The 21213-nt window shown below is 36.9% G+C and overlaps 1 protein-coding gene across 10 annotated transcripts in view; it reads left to right on the top strand.

Moving 5' to 3' along the window:
- TCF12 (transcription factor 12) overlaps positions 1 to 21213 on the top strand; it is a 397916-nt gene that overhangs the window by 335947 nt on the left and 40756 nt on the right. For all 10 annotated transcript variants that reach the window (XM_017896545.1, XM_017896551.1, XM_017896526.1 and 7 more), the window contains 5 exons: positions 2716 to 2821; positions 3844 to 3983; positions 4263 to 4407; positions 5456 to 5520; positions 15162 to 15240. In XM_017896545.1, coding sequence (XP_017752034.1) covers positions 2716 to 2821; positions 3844 to 3983; positions 4263 to 4407; positions 5456 to 5520; positions 15162 to 15240 — 535 coding nt within the window. The remainder of the gene's footprint in view (positions 1 to 2715; positions 2822 to 3843; positions 3984 to 4262; positions 4408 to 5455; positions 5521 to 15161; positions 15241 to 21213) is intronic.

Raw genomic sequence — 21213 nt, 5'->3', positions numbered from 1 at the left:
CAAGGTCTGTCCTTTAAAAGTCCATTGTTTTCAAAATCTGTTTGAAAGATATAGCATTAAAACAAACTTTACCTCTAAAATGTGCCGTTTTCTCCATACAACTTCAAACTTTTTGAGTAAGGGAAGGCAAGTCTGTGCTTTGTGTGGTTTTTCTTAGTTTTCTTGCTTTCCATGACAACCGTCAATAAACCATTATCTGATCAACATATTCTCTTTTATTTAGCAGCAATTTATAAATCAGTAAAGTTTATCCTTTTACTTCCTTTTGTAATTGTAAGCATCTTCAAATTTTAAAAATGTAAGTATATTAATGTGTGGAATACAGTGAATTGAATGAGAATAAGGATAAAGAAATATAAATTGATAAATTATGTAAAAATTTAAACTGACAAATTATGTGCATTTTTGTGTAAAATGACACATCAAAACTGGAGTGTTTTCATAATTGTCAAGTATGAGAGTCTTACATACTGTTTCAGTCTATAACCTAGATAGAATTAGAGAATTTTATATTTCATCCATACATATCAAGGATGGTGTATATAGTAAGTGCACATTTGTGATAAAAAGCATATATTCGGGTGCTGTCTTCTAAATTTGATTCTCATTGTATTTTCTGGATAGTTCTATGGATTTATTCTATTTTGTTGTTGTTCGTGGTTTTAGCTTGGCTTGAGGAAATCTATATAGAAAGGGGACACGAGGACTTCTAGCTAAGGCTAAGTTTAAAAGATGAAACTTGATTAAAAGAAAACAGTCCAAAGTTCCTTTCCTGAAAACCTTATCTGCCTATCAGGCTGTACAATACATTGCAGACACATTTGTATATAGTCCGTTATTTTATTTCAACACAATCATTTGTGAAATACTTTTAAACCAGAAAAGTATGTTTAATATGTGTGATGAACAAACCATTTTATCTGCCATATTCCTCAAACTAGGGGATCCTTCTAGATAATTCTTAGGAATATACTGTATCTTTTCCAAGACTTCTCAGGTACCACAGATGCATGTTTTTTTCTCTGGGATGTGAAAGGTAGGAAACAAACCTGAATGCCAGTCCATTAAAAAAAAAAAAATTACCTGTGCTAGCATTATCAGGACCAGCACGAAAAGTAAAAATTACCTTTTATTTAGAATAAACTGTGTATATAACTAGGCTCACGTTAGACAAAAACTGTAAGGAACAGCATTTGAGTATTGAACAGGTAATATTTAGCAACATAACTGCTCCTATTAGAATGAAAGATGATACTGTTAGCTAATACTTATTGCCTGCATACTTTGTACAAGGCACTGTGCTAAACATTTTATATATAATCTCATCTGATCTGCCCATCAATCTCCTCATGCAAGCAGCGTTAACACCATTTTATAAAAGAGGGAATTGAGTCTTGGGAAGATTAGGGTAATTTGCAAGGGGTCTTTACAGTTAATACCTCCAAGAAAGAATAAATTAATCTAATTGACAGTTTATGTAAATAAAAAGTTGGGATCCCATTTTAATCTTGGTGTGCTTCCTTAACTCTTTTTCTGTTATTAGTCTATAGAAATATATGGTTGGGGTAAAATATCAAATTATGTAGAAGAACATAAAGTAAAAGTCCTCCTTCCCAATTCGCAGTCTAACAATGTAACCACTGTCAGGTTTCTTGTGTGTAATTCTAGAAATTTTCTATGCTTATGCAAACAAATTGATATATGATTTTTAAAATAGATGCTTCCATAATTTTAATGTTATTCTATTTCAATCAACATTTAAAATTTTTATTTTGTTGAATTTAATGGATGTATCACTTCAAACTAAAACAAAATTAGTTTATTTCATTCACTGCTCACAATAGCTTAGCTTTCTCTTCCTCCTGACTTCTGGTTGACTTTTGTAGACTGTGTATCACTTTAGATATTATTTGTTTTCCACCTTTGTTTCAGTAGTTAAGAGAATAGTGTGATCACATTTTGATCATTAAGGTTATTTGGGTGCCCATTTAGTTTTCCAGAGGAATGCAAATGTTGGCCATTTGCTAATTCAAAATGTTCACAGTTTGCTTATCTAAAGCAAGGGTTTATCAAAGGAAATTAATACTGCTCTAATAAATTAAATGAGATTTTTCTTAAAGCTTTGCCAGACTTGAACGTGTACTAGAAATGTGTTTTTAATTTATTTGCTAACTCTACCAAGTTAAGGAAGTTGCTAACTCTACCAAGTTAAGAAGTGTTGTGCCTTTGGTAGTTATCTTCTAATTATAACAAAGATAGCAACGTTTAATCAAACTCATTTTGATTTTATTTGGTGAATCTTGTAACACTGAAAAGAATGAATTTTATGAACCCAGGTTTTATGTTATGCTGTATTCAAAGGACATTTGTTTGCTCCATCAGATTTTGAATCATGAGCCTATGTGAGGTTTGTGTTTGGTAAGCCAGTTCAGTGCTTATTCAGTCACTTGTTGTAACTGTCATACTAAGATGCATTACAGAGATATTTAGAGTTGTATTTTTCTCTAATAACCAGTTTTTAAAAAAAAAAAAATGTGGATGGTAATTAAGTTTGACATTATTTATGTGGATTTAAGACAATATTCTTTTCATTTGTGGTAGCCCTTTGTAAAATTAGATAGGCCTTTTAAGCCCCTTACAGAATATAGAACTCATTTTACATAAGTAATATGATAGTCATTTACATTTTAATTAAATGTACCATTTAATTTTAAGGTATATGCACCATCCCCAAATTCAGATGATTTCAACCGTGAATCTCCTAGTTATCCATCTCCTAAGCCACCAACCAGTATGTTCGCTAGCACTTTCTTTATGCAAGGTAAGTACTACCAAACAACTGCCAAATACTACTGCAGTCATCTGTATATCAGCCAGTATTTTAAAGTATTAGGAAAGAGAATACCTATATTCAGGCCTTATCTAAGTGTTTTTTTGGCTGAAGGAAATTAAAATTTAGCTTTATAATTTTCCAGTGCTGTTTATTACTGACTGCAATTTAATTGAATTATCTAGCAAACCGTTGGAGTGCTGTTGATTGAATTTATAAAGGTCTTAAATTGAAAAAAAATAGAGCTGTTCTTGCTCATTTTAGAATTTAAACGTATGAAAGTTGTTAACTCTAGTTTCTTGCTTCATTTATGGATTCATATCATGCCTAGAACTACCAATATAAAGAAAGAGTGAATATCATAGAACAGAGTAAGACTTGTTAAGAGAGAAAAAGTGTTGCATTTCCTTTACTTCATGTCTAGCAAATCATTTTTATTTGGTCTCCTGTGGTTTTGTACTATGGGAAGCAAATATATGGGAGCAATAAATTACTACATAAATGGTTCCTTGACTTTATATTGTTGAGTGAAGTCATTGCTGACACATTTCATTTGAAAGCTAACTATAATGTGGTAATTATCAATTACTTAGTTTTACTCTTAGAGAAACTTCTTTATTCCACAGTTTCAAAATGTTTGATATTATGCATATTGCATGTTATGGATTAATAACTTTCTGTGTATTTGTGAGTATACCACTTAACTAAAAATAAATCTAGCCTATTTCCAAATTTGGAATTTTTATTATCTTCCTTGATACGATTTAGATCTTCTGAAGATTTTTATAATGGCCTGCCTATTAAAGATTAGATTACTTTTTTCCCTAACTAAAATGTTAATTTCTCCTTTTTAAATGGTAATTTTACAGTTCAGAGGGAAGAAAAGTGGGTAGAAGACTAGGTTGGAAAAGGGAGGAAAAATATCTGGAGGGTACCCCTTGAATTTTATAAGCAACATCAAAATACAAGAAAACTTTAGCTAAGGAAAATTTTGTATTTCTCTTTTGTCTTAGATGGGACCCACAATTCTTCTGACCTTTGGAGTTCATCAAATGGGATGAGCCAGCCTGGTTTTGGTGGAATTCTGGGGACCTCCACTTCCCACATGTCTCAATCCAGTAGTTATGGCAACCTTCATTCACATGACCGCTTGGTAGGCTATAACACATGACTAGGGTACAGCAACACTTTGTCCTCGCTTGTGTTTCATTTTGGATTCGAAGTGTAAAATCTGATTCTGCCAAAACTTCTGAAGTTTGAAGTACTTCAAGGCTTACGGCATTTACCATGCCATTTAAAAAAATAAATGACTATAAGTAGCACTCTTTAGCTGCTAATTTATAAATGCTCTTTTTGACCTGTTACAGTTGTCCATTATATGTAAATATTATTCAGAAAATATATTTAATAGATCGTATCTCTTTCCATCTAGAGTTATCCTCCACATTCAGTTTCACCAACAGACATAAACACGAGTCTTCCACCAATGTCCAGCTTTCATCGCGGCAGTACCAGCAGTTCACCTTATGTTGCTGCCTCACACACTCCCCCCATCAATGGATCAGATAGCATTCTAGGTGAGCTTTATGAGTTGGCAAAACTTCCTAAAACCTAGTTTGGGGATTTTCAGTGACCCCCATATCTTTTTATATATTTTTTTATTTATATATATGTGTGTTTATGTATTTTTATATGTGTATATATATTTATATATATGGGTGTATATATATTTATATATGTATATATATATTTATATGTGTGTGTGTGTGTATGTGTATATGTTTGTTTGTTTGAGACAGAGTCTCTCTTTATCACCCAGGCTGGAGTGCACTGGCACAATCATGACTCACTGCAGCCTCAATCTCCAAGGTTGAGGAGGTGATCCTCCTGCCTTAGCCTCCCCAGTAGCTGGGACTACAGGCATGTACCACCATACTCAGCTAATTTTTTTGTACTTTTTGTTTAGACAGAGTCTTATTATATGGCCAGGGCTGGTCTCAGACTCTTGGCCTCTAGTGATCCTTCTGCCTTGGCCTTCCAAAATGCTAGCATTATAGACATGACTCACCACACGTGGCCTTGTTGTTGTTGTTGTTGTTGTTGTTGAGACAGGGTCTCACTCTCTCAGCTATCTCACTCTGTGGCTACAACCTCCGCCCCCAGGCTCAGGTGATCCCCCAGCTTCAGCTTCCCAAGTAGCTGGGACTACAGGTACACACCACCACGCCCAGCTAATTTTCCATTTTTAGCAGAGGTGGGGTTTCTCCATATTTCTCAGGCTGGCCTTGAACTCCCGGGCTCAAGAGATCTGCCTGCCTCAGCCTCCCAAAGTGCTGGGATTACAGGCATGAGCCACCGCACCTGGCCTTGGCCCCTCTTTCAGTATATTTTTTGGTGTTGAATTTAAAAGTGAAAGACAGGAAGACAAGAAGCTTTTTTATTTTCATCAGTATAGAGACTGGTAAAGAACTCATCTTTATTAATAAGTACAACACATGCAGAGTATTTCCTAGTTTATTGTAACGGATGTGAGATGACAATAGAGAACACCCTTGAAATAATGGCAGAGTGCTAAAATATATTTGCTGGTAAAATTCTTGATTTGTTTCTCTATGAAATATCCAGGAACCAGAGGGAATGCTGCTGGAAGCTCACAGACAGGTGATGCACTTGGAAAGGCTTTGGCATCTGTGAGTATTGATTTTACACATTCTACTGAATGAATTTTACACTGCTGAATACAGTGATTAGATTTTGTAGGTGATAAGTATCTAAAGAGTGTAGATGTAACAGAATCAATTTCATTACACATTTAGAGTTATTCTCAGTTTGTATTGATATGTGCCCTTAAATGCTATGCCTATGGTACAACAAATGCTGGGAAGGGGAAAAAGAAGTCATCTCAAGCACGAACTGCCAAGAATAATCATTAAATCTATTTCTTTTAAATACATAGTTAGTAAGTGGCCCATTAATATAAGTCAAGTGGAACCACGAAAGATAACTCAGTATTCTGATCCAGAGAATGAAGTGCCTTTATAAGGAGCTTTTCCAAGATCAAAAGCATTTTATGTACTGTATTTTTTTTTTTTAAGGTCAACTGCACCTAATTTACTCAAGGGATAGGAAATGAGAGCCTTCTCCGCAAAAAAGCGAGATTCATTGAAGAATCATGCTAAAATGAGTAAAACTGATTTGAAGGACTCCGATAATATTTTCTTGAGCAACTAGTTCACATACATCACATCAGAACATTAATGACAAAGCAGTGATTATATTTTAATATCTGATTCTTAAAACATTAAAATCTCTTCTTTCAGAATGCCAAAACTAGAAGGGAGAGCATTTTCAGTAAATCTACAACAGATTCAAATCTAATTATTAAAAGGGGTACTTGTGCTTTGCACTTCCTAAAATTTCACTTTAGATGATTTTTTTTCTTCTTGTTTTCTGAGCAGTATGCCTCTTATAATTCCCACAGAATTGTCTTTTATTTTCTATGAAGTGCAATTAACTTGCAGATACATTCGTTGCCTTCATGGAGAAGGCAGAGCACTTTTAATACCTGAGTAGTAGGAAGCAACTGTTGAATATTTAAGGAAATAAACCTCTTTGTATATTGTTTCTGTAAATAAATTTTTCTCTACAGCTGAATACTAGCTTCTTGGCAAATGAAGCCAAGTCAGACTCATCTACTACATAGTAGAGATGAAGCACACACAAAATGGAGCTCAGTGAATGTTTGTTGAATTCTGTCTTGGATCATATAATAATAATAGTAATGATAATAACAAAACCCACAAAATTTATCAGCTATAATTTGAATGCTTACTAGGTGCTAGGCCCTATACTAAGCATTTACATGCCCTGTTTCATTTAATCCTCAAAGCCCTGTAAGGTTGGCATTGTTATCCCCACGTTACAGATGAGAAACTACGGTTTAAAAGGTTAAGTAACTTGAGCTCAGAAAGATTAAGCAGCTTGCCCTAGGGGAATCATAAGCTAGCATGGATAAAGCCCATATATATTAGAACCCTGATCAGACCCGCTTCAGACTCTGCTCCTAACCACTGCTCCATACATCCAGAAAGTGCAGTGCTATGGTAATTTTCTTACAGTGTGTTGATGAGAATGAAAGAAAATTATCTCACCCTTTTCTCAACTTACTGTCACCTGATGAAAATGACCTATTTAGGAAGAAAATTTTATTCTATACTAAGTCTGAGAGGTCCCCAGGTATTTGATTGGCTTGCCATATTCCTTCTCCTGATTCTGGAAGAATCTAGTAACTGATATTTCACATGTAACAGGACAAATAACATTTGAACTTTCAGTGCTAAATAATTTTTTAAAATGCAAGCTGCGTTTTGGGGGCTTTTTTTCTCAAAGGTCGTTTGTTTATTTTATTAAAAAAAAAGCTTCTATCAGAGAACCTTGGCATATAGGCAGGCAAGAAATTGTGATGTTCTCAGTGGCCCTTCAAGTTCATTTTGTTACCCTTCACATCCTTGAGTATCTTCCCGTATTATAAACAGCATACTAGCCAAACCAAAATGGCATTTGGAAAAGAAAACCCAAAATCACTGTGAATGGAATCCAGTGAAGAAATGTTTAATCTAGTTAGTGGGTGGGCTTTGGTTGTCATGGAAACTCAGCTATGTCATCCTGTGTTGTTACTAGGCAGGAGCAGCCAGGTCATTCCATAAATCATTTCTGTCATAGCTGACGGTGATGCATTCCATCTGCTCCATCACTGCATGCCATAGTCTGCACATTTCAAATCCCTTCCTTCAATCCATCTGCTTCCCCACTTCCCAGCCGGACACCTCCCCAAATACATTCTTTTTCCAGCTTTCCTTACAGATGCACATTCACTTTAATATATGTTTAGTGCACTCAGAATGTACTGAAAAAGAAAAACATTACATTATGTGGGGATAGGAAGGATTAGAAGAGATGAGGAGAAGGAACTTAATGAGGATTACATTTGAGAGTCTGACATGCATATCATAACTTTATGTCAGGTATTATAGATCTTTTGAAAAGGTGACTCTGACTATTTTGAAATTTTAAGTTCTTTAGAATGTGATGCTTTTAATATAGCATCTGGTTTTAGATGGAGAACACTATCCTATCGTCATTAAAAAGTAATTCTATTTCCCCAATTGTGTGATATATGTCTTAAAAGATCTTTCATATAGTGAAACATCAGAGGGTACAACCTTTGTTCTTCAGTTTAGGTATTAAAGAGCACACAGAATACTGTGTGATTAAACATGTAAGGCCAGATAATGCATTTGCAAAGGTTCCTTTATTTTAGGTTTAAGCCTGGATAATTGTGGTCTTAATCTCAGGATAGCAAGAAAGAGAAATGTACATGAAAGTATTTACACAAAGTTCCCAAAGCCCTGTGGATTATGCATTAGTTTAGATAAAAAAAAAAAAAAGAAAGAAAGAAAGAAAGAAAGAAAAACTAGGGTAGATAGAAGGAAAGGAAAATCTGGGTATTCGTGCCATTTCTAATGTGTTTCCCTGAACGTTTGCCAGACAATAACCCTTTAAGATTGTGCCCGTGGAGAGTTATATAGAGGAAGAAACATCTGGTTTATTTCAGTGCCTAATACCATATCAAAACACTTGGTCTTTAATTTAGAGGAGATCAAACAAGAAGACTGTTTAACTTTGTTGATTATATCAGACTTCTTTGTGATAATTTATGTTTTGATTTCTACCTCAGAGCAAGGGAAAAAGTGAGAGAGAGAGTGTGTGTGTGTGTATGTGTGTATGTATGTGTATTAATCTGGATAAATGGTCAGTAGTCTCTAACAAAAGAAAAGAAAATTCAGGGAAGTTGATGTTTAAAAGTAATTCATGAAATAACTTTCTTTGTTCCTTAGACTCAATAACATTAGCATAATAAAGATTAACTGAAATGTGCACTGTAGTGTTTAAAAAATTGGGCTCACAGTTCCGGGGTTGGGCTTGGTAGCAGTCCATTGTTTCTTTTTTGTCTAAAGCCCTTTTCATTAGCCTCTGGCTTATTGGCACCCTGCTGATTGGAATAGACCATGACTGATAGGAGGAGGAGTCTCATTTGTTGGAGTAAAATGAGGCATATTACCGTTTAAGCCTGGCAGAAGGTATTGGGAGTTACTCATTATTGGTCATTTAACAGTATGAGGACCATGGACTGCATGCAGAATGAGTGCTTACTTTGTTTAGACTCTAGACTCTAAATCACTCTTTACCCCCATTTTTTTAAGTAACTGATTTTTTTTCTTCTTTTTATTCTTACCTTCAAACATCAGTGTAGGAGTTCTTTTAAGGCCAGGAAGTATGAAAAGAAACATATTCCTGATTTAGAATACTCTGCCAAATAAAGCCTGTGTTTAGAACTTTTAAAGTAGCACAATTTCTATAGAATAAGTATGATTTGTTTGTGATTTGGTAATAAAATAAACTCTCAGATACAAAGCTTAGTGAAATGACCTGTGATCCAATAGGCTGTGTTATCATACTTTTCAAATGTATTGCTCCTCCTCTCCCACCATACACATTCTTTTTATGAAAGTAAAAGTGATTTTTAAAAAAGGCTTGTAACTTACAGGGCTATCTGTAAATTTAGGAAAAGTATTGATAACGATTCTGTCTGTCATCACTTTAACTGACAAAGTAGAACCAGTGACTGTGATGGATGAGTGGAAAAGTTGGCTTTTATTGTACAAATGGAGAAACTGCTTTTGGAAAAAATACCAGAAATGACTTATTTTTATACTTGATATGTTTTTGGTGCTGCTTCTCCCATTTAGACAGTGATTTTAGTTTATACCAATTTTACATACAGCATTGGGGCATTTCACTAAGTCATTTAAAGATAGCGCTCATGCCGGGCGCGGTGGCTCAAGCCTGTAATCTCAGCACTTTGGGAGGCCGAGACGGGCGGATCACGAGGTCAGGAGATCGAGACCATCCTGGCTAATACGGTGAAACCCCGTCTCTACTAAAAAATACAAAAAACTAGCCGGGCGACGAGGCGGGCGCCTGTAGTCCCAGCTACTCGGGAGGCTGAGACAGGAGAATGGCGTGAACCCGGGAGGCGGAGCTTGCAGTGAGCTGAGAGCCGGCCACTGCCCTCCAGCCTGGGCGGCAGAGCAAAACTCCGTCTAAAAAAAAAAAAAAAAAAGATAGTGCTCTTATATGACTCTAAACTATTACTTTCTTTCCTTGATATAAAGGAGCTTTCACCAGTTGTTGACATGGTTAGGGATTGTTTTAAGTGTAAGGACAGAGTTTTCAAGGAAAATCGGGATTGGTAGTCCATTTCTACCCTCAAAAGCCCATGCCTACCTAACAGTGTGATATGGACAGCTTAGTACATCAACACTAATTCCCAGAAATAGTGAACCCTCACCATATGATTATTCTCAAAGGTTATGCCATAAAACTGATTTGAAATTATGTCATATTTATAACAAGCTCTTTTGCCCTTGGTATTTCTGTTGCTGACCCACATTGTATAAATACCAAGATAAATACTACCATTTATTGAGTCCTGCTTTTTATCAGTTAGTATTATAGGAAATTTCAGTTGTAGTTTAATCGCTCAAGTTAAAAATACATACATTGGGCACCTGCTTGTACAAGATACTGGCATACAGTAATGGATTCAATGTTGACCAATATAAGTTTCCTGTCTTCAAAGAGCTTGTAGGCAAGGAGAGAAGACAGATACAAAAATAATGATAATGTATAACACAGTGTGAAGTAAAAGAGCAAAGAGAAGTTCAGACTATTTTCTAAGAGTATAAGGAAGGTGAAAATGTTTAAATGGGGAAGTGACATTGGAACTGAGCTTTCATAAGTAGAATTCCATCTGGGAGAGGTTAAGAAACAAGCATTCTGAAAGGAGGACAAGCTGTGTTTAGAAAATGAAAAAATATTTTGTTTGCATAATAGGGTATGTAGGTTAAAAGTAGATTATAAGGGCTGGGAGGCTGAGGCAGTGGAATCACCTGAGGTTGGGAGTTCGAGACCAGCCTGACCAACATGGAGAAACCCCGTCTCTACTAAAAATACAAAATTATCCTGGCATGGTGGTGCATGCCTGTAATCCCAGCTACTCGGGAGGCTGAGGCGGGAGAATCGCTTGAACCCAGGAGGCAGAGGTTGCGGTGAGCTGAGATCGCACCATTGCATTCCAGCCTGGGCAACGAGTGAAACTCTGTCTCAAAAAAAAAAAGGAAAAAAAAACACAAAAATTAACTGGGTGTGGTGGCACACGCCTATGTAATCCCAGCTACTTGGAAGACTGAGGCAGTAGAATCACTTGAACCTGGGAGACGGAGGTTGCAGTGAGCTGAGATCATGCTACTGCACTCCAGCCTGGGCGACAGAGCAAGACTCCGTCTCAAAAAAAAAAAGTTTTTGAGTACATTTGAGTAGTTCAGGGCAATTATGTATAGGATGGAAAGAGAGGGAAGTAACTAGAAATATAAACACTTAAGTAGTCCAGCCACAAGTTTGAGTAAAAATTTAAAGTGGTGTCATGGCAGTGATTTTGACATGTGCCTGTCCCAGAAACATTAGAGAATTGTGGATATTGGTGTCTCCAGAGGGAAGAGTAGAGTGGTAGAGGAAAAGAGGAGAGAGTACTTATGGTAACCATAAGCATGGTGCTGCTAACCTAAGTAGAAGAAAAGAGATGGGAAGGATGGGAAGCTTGGGATAGTAATATAAAATTTGGGTTTGGACATAACTGAGCTTGAGATGAAAAAAGAGCATGTCCAGATAGAAAAGTCTAGCAACCAGTGTGACAAGAGAGGTATCAATTTAGGAGTCATTCACCTGGATGTGATAGTTGATATTTAACAAAGATTACTATTACCAAGAGATAAAGCACAGGTAAATGAAAGAAAACTGAGACTAGAACTCTGGGGAATCATACATTAAGGGAAATGGAAAAGTGAAATAGATGGACCCTAGGGACCTTATCAAATACAAGGACTGAAAAGAAGCACTTAAATGGAAATTCCTAGCAAGGATTATGCTTTTCATTCTTAATGACAACTGTATATCTATACATTGAACCCTCACCATTTATCTGCACCCTTGTGGAATCTGAGGCTACATTAATAAGACAAATTCCTTTTTCTTCTGGGGCTTGTATTTTACCATGGGAAAGGAAAAAAACAGGTAACAAACAAATGTAGATGATTAGAAATACAGTGTAAGCACTATGAAGAATACAAAAGCAGGAGCATGTGACAGAAAATGCTGCTTCATGAGTTGGGCTAGTTTATAATAATCACAGTTTTGCATAGAACTGAAAATTTCTCACTCATCCATCCACCATCAGTGTTATCAAGCTTTCCTTCCCTTTGCAAAATTGTAGTCAAGACATATTTCATAAAGATGAGCATCAGTTGCTCATAAGTGGTATAATTATTTGAATTTTGAACATAAGAAATGGTGGTTTACAGTGGTAAAGAGGTATGTTGAGGGCCAGGTGCGATGGCTCACACCTGTAATCCCAGCACTTTGGGAGGCCAAAGCAGGCAGATCGCTTCAGCCTAGGAGTTCAAGACCAGCCTGGGCAATATAGCAGAACCCCATCTCTACAAAAAATACAAAAATGTTGGGTGTGGTTGGGGGGCCTTGTAGTCCCAGCTCCTTGGGAAGTCAAGGTGGAATGATTGCTTGAGCCCAGGAAGTTGAGGCTGCAGTGAGCCATGATTACACCACTGCACTCCAACCTGGGTGACAGAGTAAGACCCTGTCTCAAAAAAAAAGAAAAGGAAAAGGTACGTTGAAACATGTTTTGTTTTTGTTGAAGTTTGATGACCTTCCCTAATTTACTTATGTGGTTGAAATAAATCAATGCATGTGTGCAAAGCCACTAAGAACAAAAATGTACCTTTCTAAGCTAATTTTCCACATGTCCTATGAATGTTTTAAAAGGTAACAACTTAAAAACCAATAATACTGATTTGTTTTTTCTTTTTTCATACGGTGTCTTACTCTGTCACCCAAGCTGGAGTGCAGTGGCTCGATCTCAGCTCACTGCAACCTCCGCCTCCCGGATTCAAGCGATTCTCCTGCCTCAGATCCCACAAGTAGCTGGGATTATAGTTGCCCACCACACCCGACTAATTTTTATATGTTTAGTAGAGACAGGGTTTCACCATGTTGGCCAGGCTGGTCTCAAACTCCTGACCTCAGGTGATCCGCCCACCTCAGCCAGCCTCCCAAAGTGCTGGGATTATAGGCGTGAGCCACTGTGCCCAGCCTAAAATTGATCTTATACTATCTCTCTGTTACTAGATCCTCCCAAAGTGTTTTGAACTCTTTTTCATAGCTTTACTTTTCCAAAATAGCTTTTTCAATAGAGTATTACAGTGTCTAGATCCTATTTGAGATAGTTGATGTATAAAGGCATTTACAATTATAAGTTACTAACATCATACAAACTGGCATATTTTATTTGAAGTGGATATATTCATTTGTAGTTGAAGGAAGGTAGACTTTGGGCTGCTTACAATTTGAAAGCCTGTTACCTTTTTAAAAAATGAAATTTGGCCAGCCATGGTGGTTCACACCTGTAATCCCAGCACTTTGGAAGACTGAGGTGGGTGGATCCCCTGAGGTCAGGAGTTCAAGACCAGCCTGTCCAACATGGCAAAATCTCATCTCTACTAAAAATACAAAATTTAGCCGGGCGTGGTGGCACACACCTGTAGTCCCAGCTACTGGGAGGCTGAGTGGGGAAAATCACTTGAACCTGGTAGGTGGAGGTTGCAACACTGCACTCCAACCTGGGTAACAGAGTGAGGCTCCATCTCAGGAAAAAAAAAAAAAAATGAAATTTGTCAATTGTGACTTGCAGAGTTTTGTTGTATATGAACCTGTCCCAGTATCTGACTTTATCAAATATTGAAAGAACATTATTATGCTTTCTTTAAAAACAATGTTGAAATTCCTTGTATGCTGTAAATTGGGTCTCTTTAAATTCATTAGAGGTCTAAGTTTATTCAAAGCAAGGTCATTTCTACTGGATGACTTTTTGCACTCGCAAGTAGTTTTCCTTTTTAAAATATTTGACCACAATTTATCCATATAAGTTGTTTTCTCTGCCCTAAGTGCCGAGATAATGAAAATGATCATTGTGCCTATTAAAAGAATAGGATTGTCCAAGAAGAGATCTTAGGGATGGGCCTTTGGTGGCTGGATTAAGGGGACTTTTAAAGTGTTTACTATTGTTGCCAGGTGCCATGGCTCACGCCTGTAATCCCAGCACTTTGGGAGGCCAAAGTGGGTGGATCACCTGAGGTCAGGAGTTGAAGAACAACCTGACCAACATGACGAAAACCCATCTCTACTAAAAAAAAGTTAGCTGGGCATGGTGGTGCGCACTCGTAGTCTGAGCTACTAGGGAAGCTGAGACAAGAGAGTTGCTTAAACCTGGGGCGGGGCGGAGATTGCATTAAGCCGAGATCGCGCCACTGCACTCCAGCCTGGGTGACAGAGTGAGACTTCATCTCAAAAAAAGTGTTCACTGTTGAATTAGATAAACTTGAATTAATCTCTGTCACCATTTATTTTTGGCAATATGAAATATAAAGTATTGCAACAAAACTTTAAGCCAGAATACCTAAATTTATGCATCCCGATAATTTATCCTCTTCAACGTAGACCTATTGGGATTTGAAGTCCACAAATCATCTTGGAAACAATTTTTGAAGCATATCAGGATTTTTTCCACTTTCTTCAAGGGTGACAAAATATCTTCTGAGAATAAGTTTAATGTTTTACAACACTCAATCATTTGGAGCTAAAATTGGCAAAAATGTGGTTGATCAAACTGAGTAACTTTTAAATGAGAGATAAGGGGTAACCATTAAAAGATTATTTTCTTTGTTCAGCTTTTAAACTGTCCTTAAAGACCATTCTAAAAGATACTATTAATAGTTTTCTGAGGTGACTATTTTAAAGATACCACTTACTTAGATAACATATTCTAGAAAGATTGTCAGATTTGTTAACTTTGTAGATACTGCTCATTTTCTGTTCTAACAAATACTTTGTTATTTTCACCTAGAAAATAAATACTTATGATCTATTTTATTCCTCTCATACTAGAATATATATACTTTTTAATCTGTTTTTTAAACTGCGGCTTCTGTATGATGAAACAGTCTAAAACTTGATGAGAAATTTTTTCACTCTGAAGTCTTCGGGGTGACAACTAGATTATAAAAATAACTCCATGGGAATGGATTCGTGTATGTGCTGTTGTCACTTATTGATACATGTATATTTCTTGTTTTTTGGTTAGATTTATTCTCCTGACCATACCAGCAGTAGTTTTCCATCAAATCCATCAACACCAGTTGGATCACCTTCACCTCTCACAGGTAGGCTTGTGTTTTATCTAACTACTTCTAACGTGTGGGGCTACTTGGAAATATTTCTAGTTTATTTCTCAACAAACTTTAATAAAATTTGTGAAAATCATTTAGATTTTGACTATAAGAAAGCATGTAAAGAGAGCCTTCCTCTTAAATTCATTTTGGAGAATATTGAAATATTTGCTAATTTTGAATTATTTATTAATATCTTCCCTGATTCTTAATGTAATTTGTGATCATTTCTAAGAACAGTAGTTACAACAGGATAAAAATAAGACCAGGCAGTTGGAATTAAGATAAAATATGGAGAAAGAATGAAATCAAAAATTTTTCTAAAGTAATTTTTTTAGAGACAGGGTCTTACTCTGTTGCCCTGGCTGGAGTGTAGTGGTATGGTCTCGCCCCAATGCAGCCTCCAACTCCTGGGCTCAAATGATCCTTCCAGCTCAGCCTCCTGAGTAACTGGGACTACAGGTGTATGCCACCATGCCAAGCTAATTTTTTTACTTTATGTAGAGACTGGGTCTCATTATGTTGGCCAGCCTAGTCTTGAACTCCTAAGCTCAAACATCCTCCCACCTTGGCCCCCCAAAATCCTGGGATTACAGGTGTCAGCCACCATACCCACCCCCCAAAAAAAAAATTGTTTTTATAAGATAGTATGTAAAATAAACAAGATTAGTTTATTTAAAAATACATGTAACTTCTTCCTTGTTCTCCACACTTACCATGTACAGCAGGTAAGATTCAAAGATGAATAACTACTTCTGCTAGATAGTCTGTTTTTATTTTTAGGTCAACTAAGTTATTTCACATAGATAAAATTCTTGGGAATGATGTGTTTTTTCTGCTAAGGAAAGAACTCTCTGTGAAGGTGGATGAATATTGTTAGTGAAGAAAAGTGGTTTACATTTGTTTTTGTTTTGTTTTGTTTTGTTTTGTTTTGTTTTGTTTTGTTTTGTTTTGTTTGAGACCGAATCTCACTCTGTTGCCCAGGCTGAAGTGCAGTGGCGTAATCTCGGCTTCTTGCCACCTCCACCTCCTGGGGTCAAGGGATTTTCTGCCTCCAGCTTCCCAAGCAGCTGGGATTATAGGCACCCACCACCACACCCGGCTAATTTTTGTATTTTTTTGTAGAGATGGAGATTCACCATGTTGGCCAGGCATGTCTCGAACTCCTGACCTCATGTGATCCACCTGCTTCATCCTTCTCCCAAAGTGCTGGGATTACAGGCGTGACCTACTGCGCCTGGCCCACATTTTTTCTTTCCCTTAATATTTTTCACATTAGTTTAGACAAGTTCTAAATACTATCCTACATTATAAATTTGTTGAGACATGATTGATGTTATTGTAAACAAGTTTTTTTATTTCTTAGGAATAAATATATAAAAATGTTTAATATCTTTTAAGCTATAATTTTAAAACTTGAACTATATTTTTCTGAGCAGTGTTTGGAGAAAAGCCTTGCTGAAGAAAAAATATATTAGATTGTTTTGAGGAAAAGGCATTAGGCAACTGGATAAAGTTATCATATTCCTCCAACAACAGTTGAGGGAACAATTCTGTTTTCCTAATCAAGCCATTAGTTAAGTCCATGCAGTTTTGGGTTTTGTTATTGTTGTTAAGCCTTTTTGCATAGGCCATCACCTATGCTTTGTGTATTAGCCTTGTGGCTCTACTAAGAAGCATTCCGGTTTGGGGATGATGAACTGCTGGCAGCTGCTTTCAGCTATTAGCAGGTTCTGCCACTCTCCCAGACATCAGGGCTTCAGCTGTCTAGTAAAAGTTAAACAGCTGTTCCCCACATAGACAAGACTATGAAAGACCCATTGACTTAAAGTTGTTGTTTAGCAGAGCTGAAATTACAGGAAGAATGATGTAACTCTAACCCTACTCACCCTGTTTGCACAGTTTTACTAAAATTATCAATGTCATTTTTGTCACAGCTTGTTTCACTTTCTCATCCGAGGTATCTGTATCAGCATTCCCACTACCTCTCCTTGTCTGTCTAATAAGATAGCTGCCAAAGTATCCTTTAGTTTTAATGAACACTGAGTAGGAAGGCAGGCCATGGCAGAGCTCAGCATCTATGAAGGGTCATCAGTCAAGTGCAGAATCCAAGATTTAGACATTTTCCAAAAACCTAGTGGTCACAAGTAAAATCTCACATTTCCTCCTTCATCTTTATTTGATATTTAGTGGGTGATGCTCTCTTTTTCTCTTTAATTCAGGTTGTTAATGAAAATCTGGACTGTTGAATTATGTAATGAAGGCTTCTTTTTCAATTCAGCAGTCATAATCAAAGAAAAATACTTTCACATACTTGTGTTGAAACAGCAAATCAAAGACTGATTTTAGGCAGGTCCATCTCTCCTGTCTCCTGTATCTATGGTTCTTACCTAAACACACATACACCCCTGCCCACCCATAGCAGGGCAGAGATGAGATAGAAAGAAGAAAGGAAAGCACTGTGTGATAAAATATTCACTGTCAAAGGGAGAAGGAAAAGAATAGAGCAAACCAGAGCTCCTATATAAATATGTGGACATTATTTTGCATCTTGTGTGGCAATGGCCTATTATCTAGAACAAAAAATTCTACCCACTGTGTGGGTGGAATTCTCCACACTTGCCCTATTCCTTATGCTTTTGAGCATCAGTTAGACTTAGCACAAGTCTTTTAAAGATAGATACACATGTGCAGAGCCACATAAGCGGCTTCTAAGGTTATCATTCTTTAAATCCCCAATGTTTTCCTTGGAAACTTTTCAGGTCAAGAGCATACATTTCTACATAGAGAATGCTTAGGAGGAAAGTTCTGAGATATTGTATCAGTTAGGATGCTTTAGGCTAAAATGAAAAGAAACTCTTGTCTCAGCTAGACTGAACAGTAAGAGGATTTATTATCTTGTGTGGTGAGGTCCTGGCCCCCTATGTCAGGGCTCATGCTCTGCTTTGCAGTTCTTCCTCAGGCTGGTAGAAAGACAGCGGTTCAGGGTACTACATGCAGACGTAACAATCTCCAATAGATGAAAAAAGGACCATCTCTCTTTTTTTTGAAGTTAAAAATTCCCTAATTTTTTATTCCCGGTACCACTACCACAATTTACAGGACAATATGACTGATGTAGTGAAAAGAAAAAGGCAAAACTACAACAGATAAAAGACCTCAGGAATATACATCTTATTGACACTACATTGAATTAGTCAGTAGCTGCACTTTTTGCAAACTGGCTATGACAGTCCCAAACAAGAAGGGTGTCCTGTTTAAGCTGCAGTAACTTTTCTGGCTATGGATCATTGTTCCTTCTGTGGCAGATTTTTACAGTTCCTCTAATGCATTTGGGACAACTGTCTCAACATAACCTACAGCTTTCCTGACAACTCCTCGTTCTCTCTGCTGCTAAGAACTGTAGCCCTTTTCTGCTGTTTTTAGAACGTTGTGCTACCATATCCACCACTTTCACCACCATAGGGAATGCCTGAACTTCTTCCACCAAAACTGCCCAGTTTCATGGGTTCATAGTTTTATTGCTGTTGTTCACTGTAATTCCCAAAATCATTATAGTTCCCACCACCACCGTAGTTACCACCGTCAAAGTTTGCTCCGTCACTCCACCACCACCACCACCATATCCTTGGTCCATCACCATCATAGCCCCCTCTACTACTATAACCAGGACTACCAACATAGTTGCCACCATCACCTCCAAATCCATTATATCCACCATCACCTCCTCCATAACTACCTCTGCTGCCACCACCTTCACCACCATAGCCTTCTCTTCCACCAAAGTTTCCACCACAGGCAAAATTACCTCCACCACCTCCAAAGTTTCCTCCATAATAAAATTGCCAGATCTATCTCTATGACCTCTTTGTCATCCAGCAGACTTCATCTCTTGTTTAGAAAGGACGTTTTTTACTTCACAGTTATGCCCATTAATAGTGTGGTGGTATTTCTGAACAACAGTTTTATCAATTGTATCATGATCATCAAAAGTTAATAAAGCAAATCCTCTCTTTTTTCCACTCTGCCTGTCTTCCATAACGTATGCGGTTTCAATCTTGCCATACTTCTCAAAGTAGTCTCTCAAATTATATTCTTCTGTTTCTTCTTTAATACGACCAACAAAAGTTTTCTTCACTGTTGGATGGGCACCAGACTTTACAGAATCCTCTGTAGAAGCTGCTCTCTTTGGTTCCACTACATACCTATCAGCCTTGTGTGGTCTAGCACACCTTGCTGCCTCCACCTCTTCAACACAAGAATAAGTCACAAAACCAAAGCCCCTGGAACGTTTTGTTTGGGGTCTCATTACCACACAATCTGTGAGTGTGCCCCATTTCTCAAAATGTCTCTTAAACTATCATCTGTAGTTTCAAAGCTCAGACCACCATAAAAAGTTTTCTCAAAAGCTCTGGTTCCTTTGAATCATGGCCATCCTCCCCACCACCCACCCCCACAGTGGTGGCAATGGCCGGAGGGCTGGGGGCCCCCAGGCAGCAGTTTTACCTTCATTTTGAGACCAGATGACCGGACTCACCTCTTCCAACTCAAGTTCAGTATCCCATCTATTTCTTTTAAGAGTCTTTTAAAAATTATTTTAAGGATCCTTTTCCAGAAGCCTCTTAAACAGATTTCCCCTTATGTCTTATTGGCCAGCACTGGGCCTAATGCAGTTACTTGCAACAGAAATGGTGCCACCATGTTTATCTTAGCATCCGGATTTATCCCTAGGGCTAAGAACAGAATTGCTCTCTCCTGGTTCCTATAAGGAAAGGACAGACCCATCTCCCACACCCCTTGTGAACAAAATCAGTGCTCTCGCCACAAGATAGAAGAGAGGAATGGCTTTGTTTACTACAGTTATGTAGGAAAAGATGAGTATTTGCAGTAAGAGATTAAGTTTACTAAGGGAGCTTGGAAGGCAAACAAGCAAAGTCTTCCTTTGCCTTTCATTACCTCCTTCTGGAATATAAGTGAATAAAAGTTCAATAATTTGTAGTACTCAATAGTAATCTTCAGAGCATTCACAGAAAAAAATAAAAAGGAGAGAAAGAGAAATTCTAATCAATTCTACTAACTGATGAGCTACTTATTTTTATTACCTGTCAGACTGCCTGATGTTAAGTCAGTTACCTGACTTCAGCATGCTTTAACAAAGTGCATTACACTAGAACAGGCCAACCTGTAATAAAAACAAAATAAGTTTAAGTGTATCTAAATTTTTTCCCAGTTTAATGAGTTACACATTGAAGATAGACCTTTGTACAGTTTTTTAATAACACCAAAAATTATCTAGATAGTTTATTACCCGAGTAATTTAGTGTGCACATCTGATTCCTCAATATTAAGCTAGTGAAGAATCGCAAAAACTGCGTGTTTTGCAACAGCAAATGCATGCTGACAATTCTGAGGCATTTGAACATAAAACTTGTGTTAATGTTGCACACAAAGTAAGTAATTTGATGATCAGGCTCCTATTACAGGGGACTTACAGAAGGAGTAGAACAAAATGATTGAAAAGTAAAATATTACCAACATTAAGATAAATTCTTTTTTAATAATTAAAGGTATTTTTCAAAATTGATTATGATTAAACTGGTCATCTAAAATTCATAATTCTGCATCAGTGCTTAGAAAGAAGTAATGCACTGAAATTAGCAGTAAGGTGTTGGCTGGTTGTTTTTATATATTTTTCATATAGTCAGTTACTGAGATTTTCTGGTTGATCAGTTCAGCCTTTTAATAAAATTAGCCCACAAGTTTTTGAAGCAATGAGCAATTTTAGATTGTCCATAATTTGTTTGTAGTTGATTTATGATTACATTTGTATGTCTAACAAGAAACCTTTAATGGTCCTCAAAAGAATTTGTTTATAATCTGCTTGTAAGTAAAAAAAAAAATTGTTAACTGAAGTGCATATTTTCCTCACAATTTTAGTATTTAAAGTGTATTTATGTAATCATAATA

This window comes from Rhinopithecus bieti, unplaced genomic scaffold (genome assembly GCF_001698545.2).
Source record: "Rhinopithecus bieti isolate Rb0 unplaced genomic scaffold, ASM169854v2 scaffold_947, whole genome shotgun sequence".
Lineage (NCBI taxonomy): Eukaryota > Metazoa > Chordata > Mammalia > Primates > Cercopithecidae > Rhinopithecus > Rhinopithecus bieti.
This window is presented reverse-complemented; position numbering and strand designations above follow the sequence as displayed.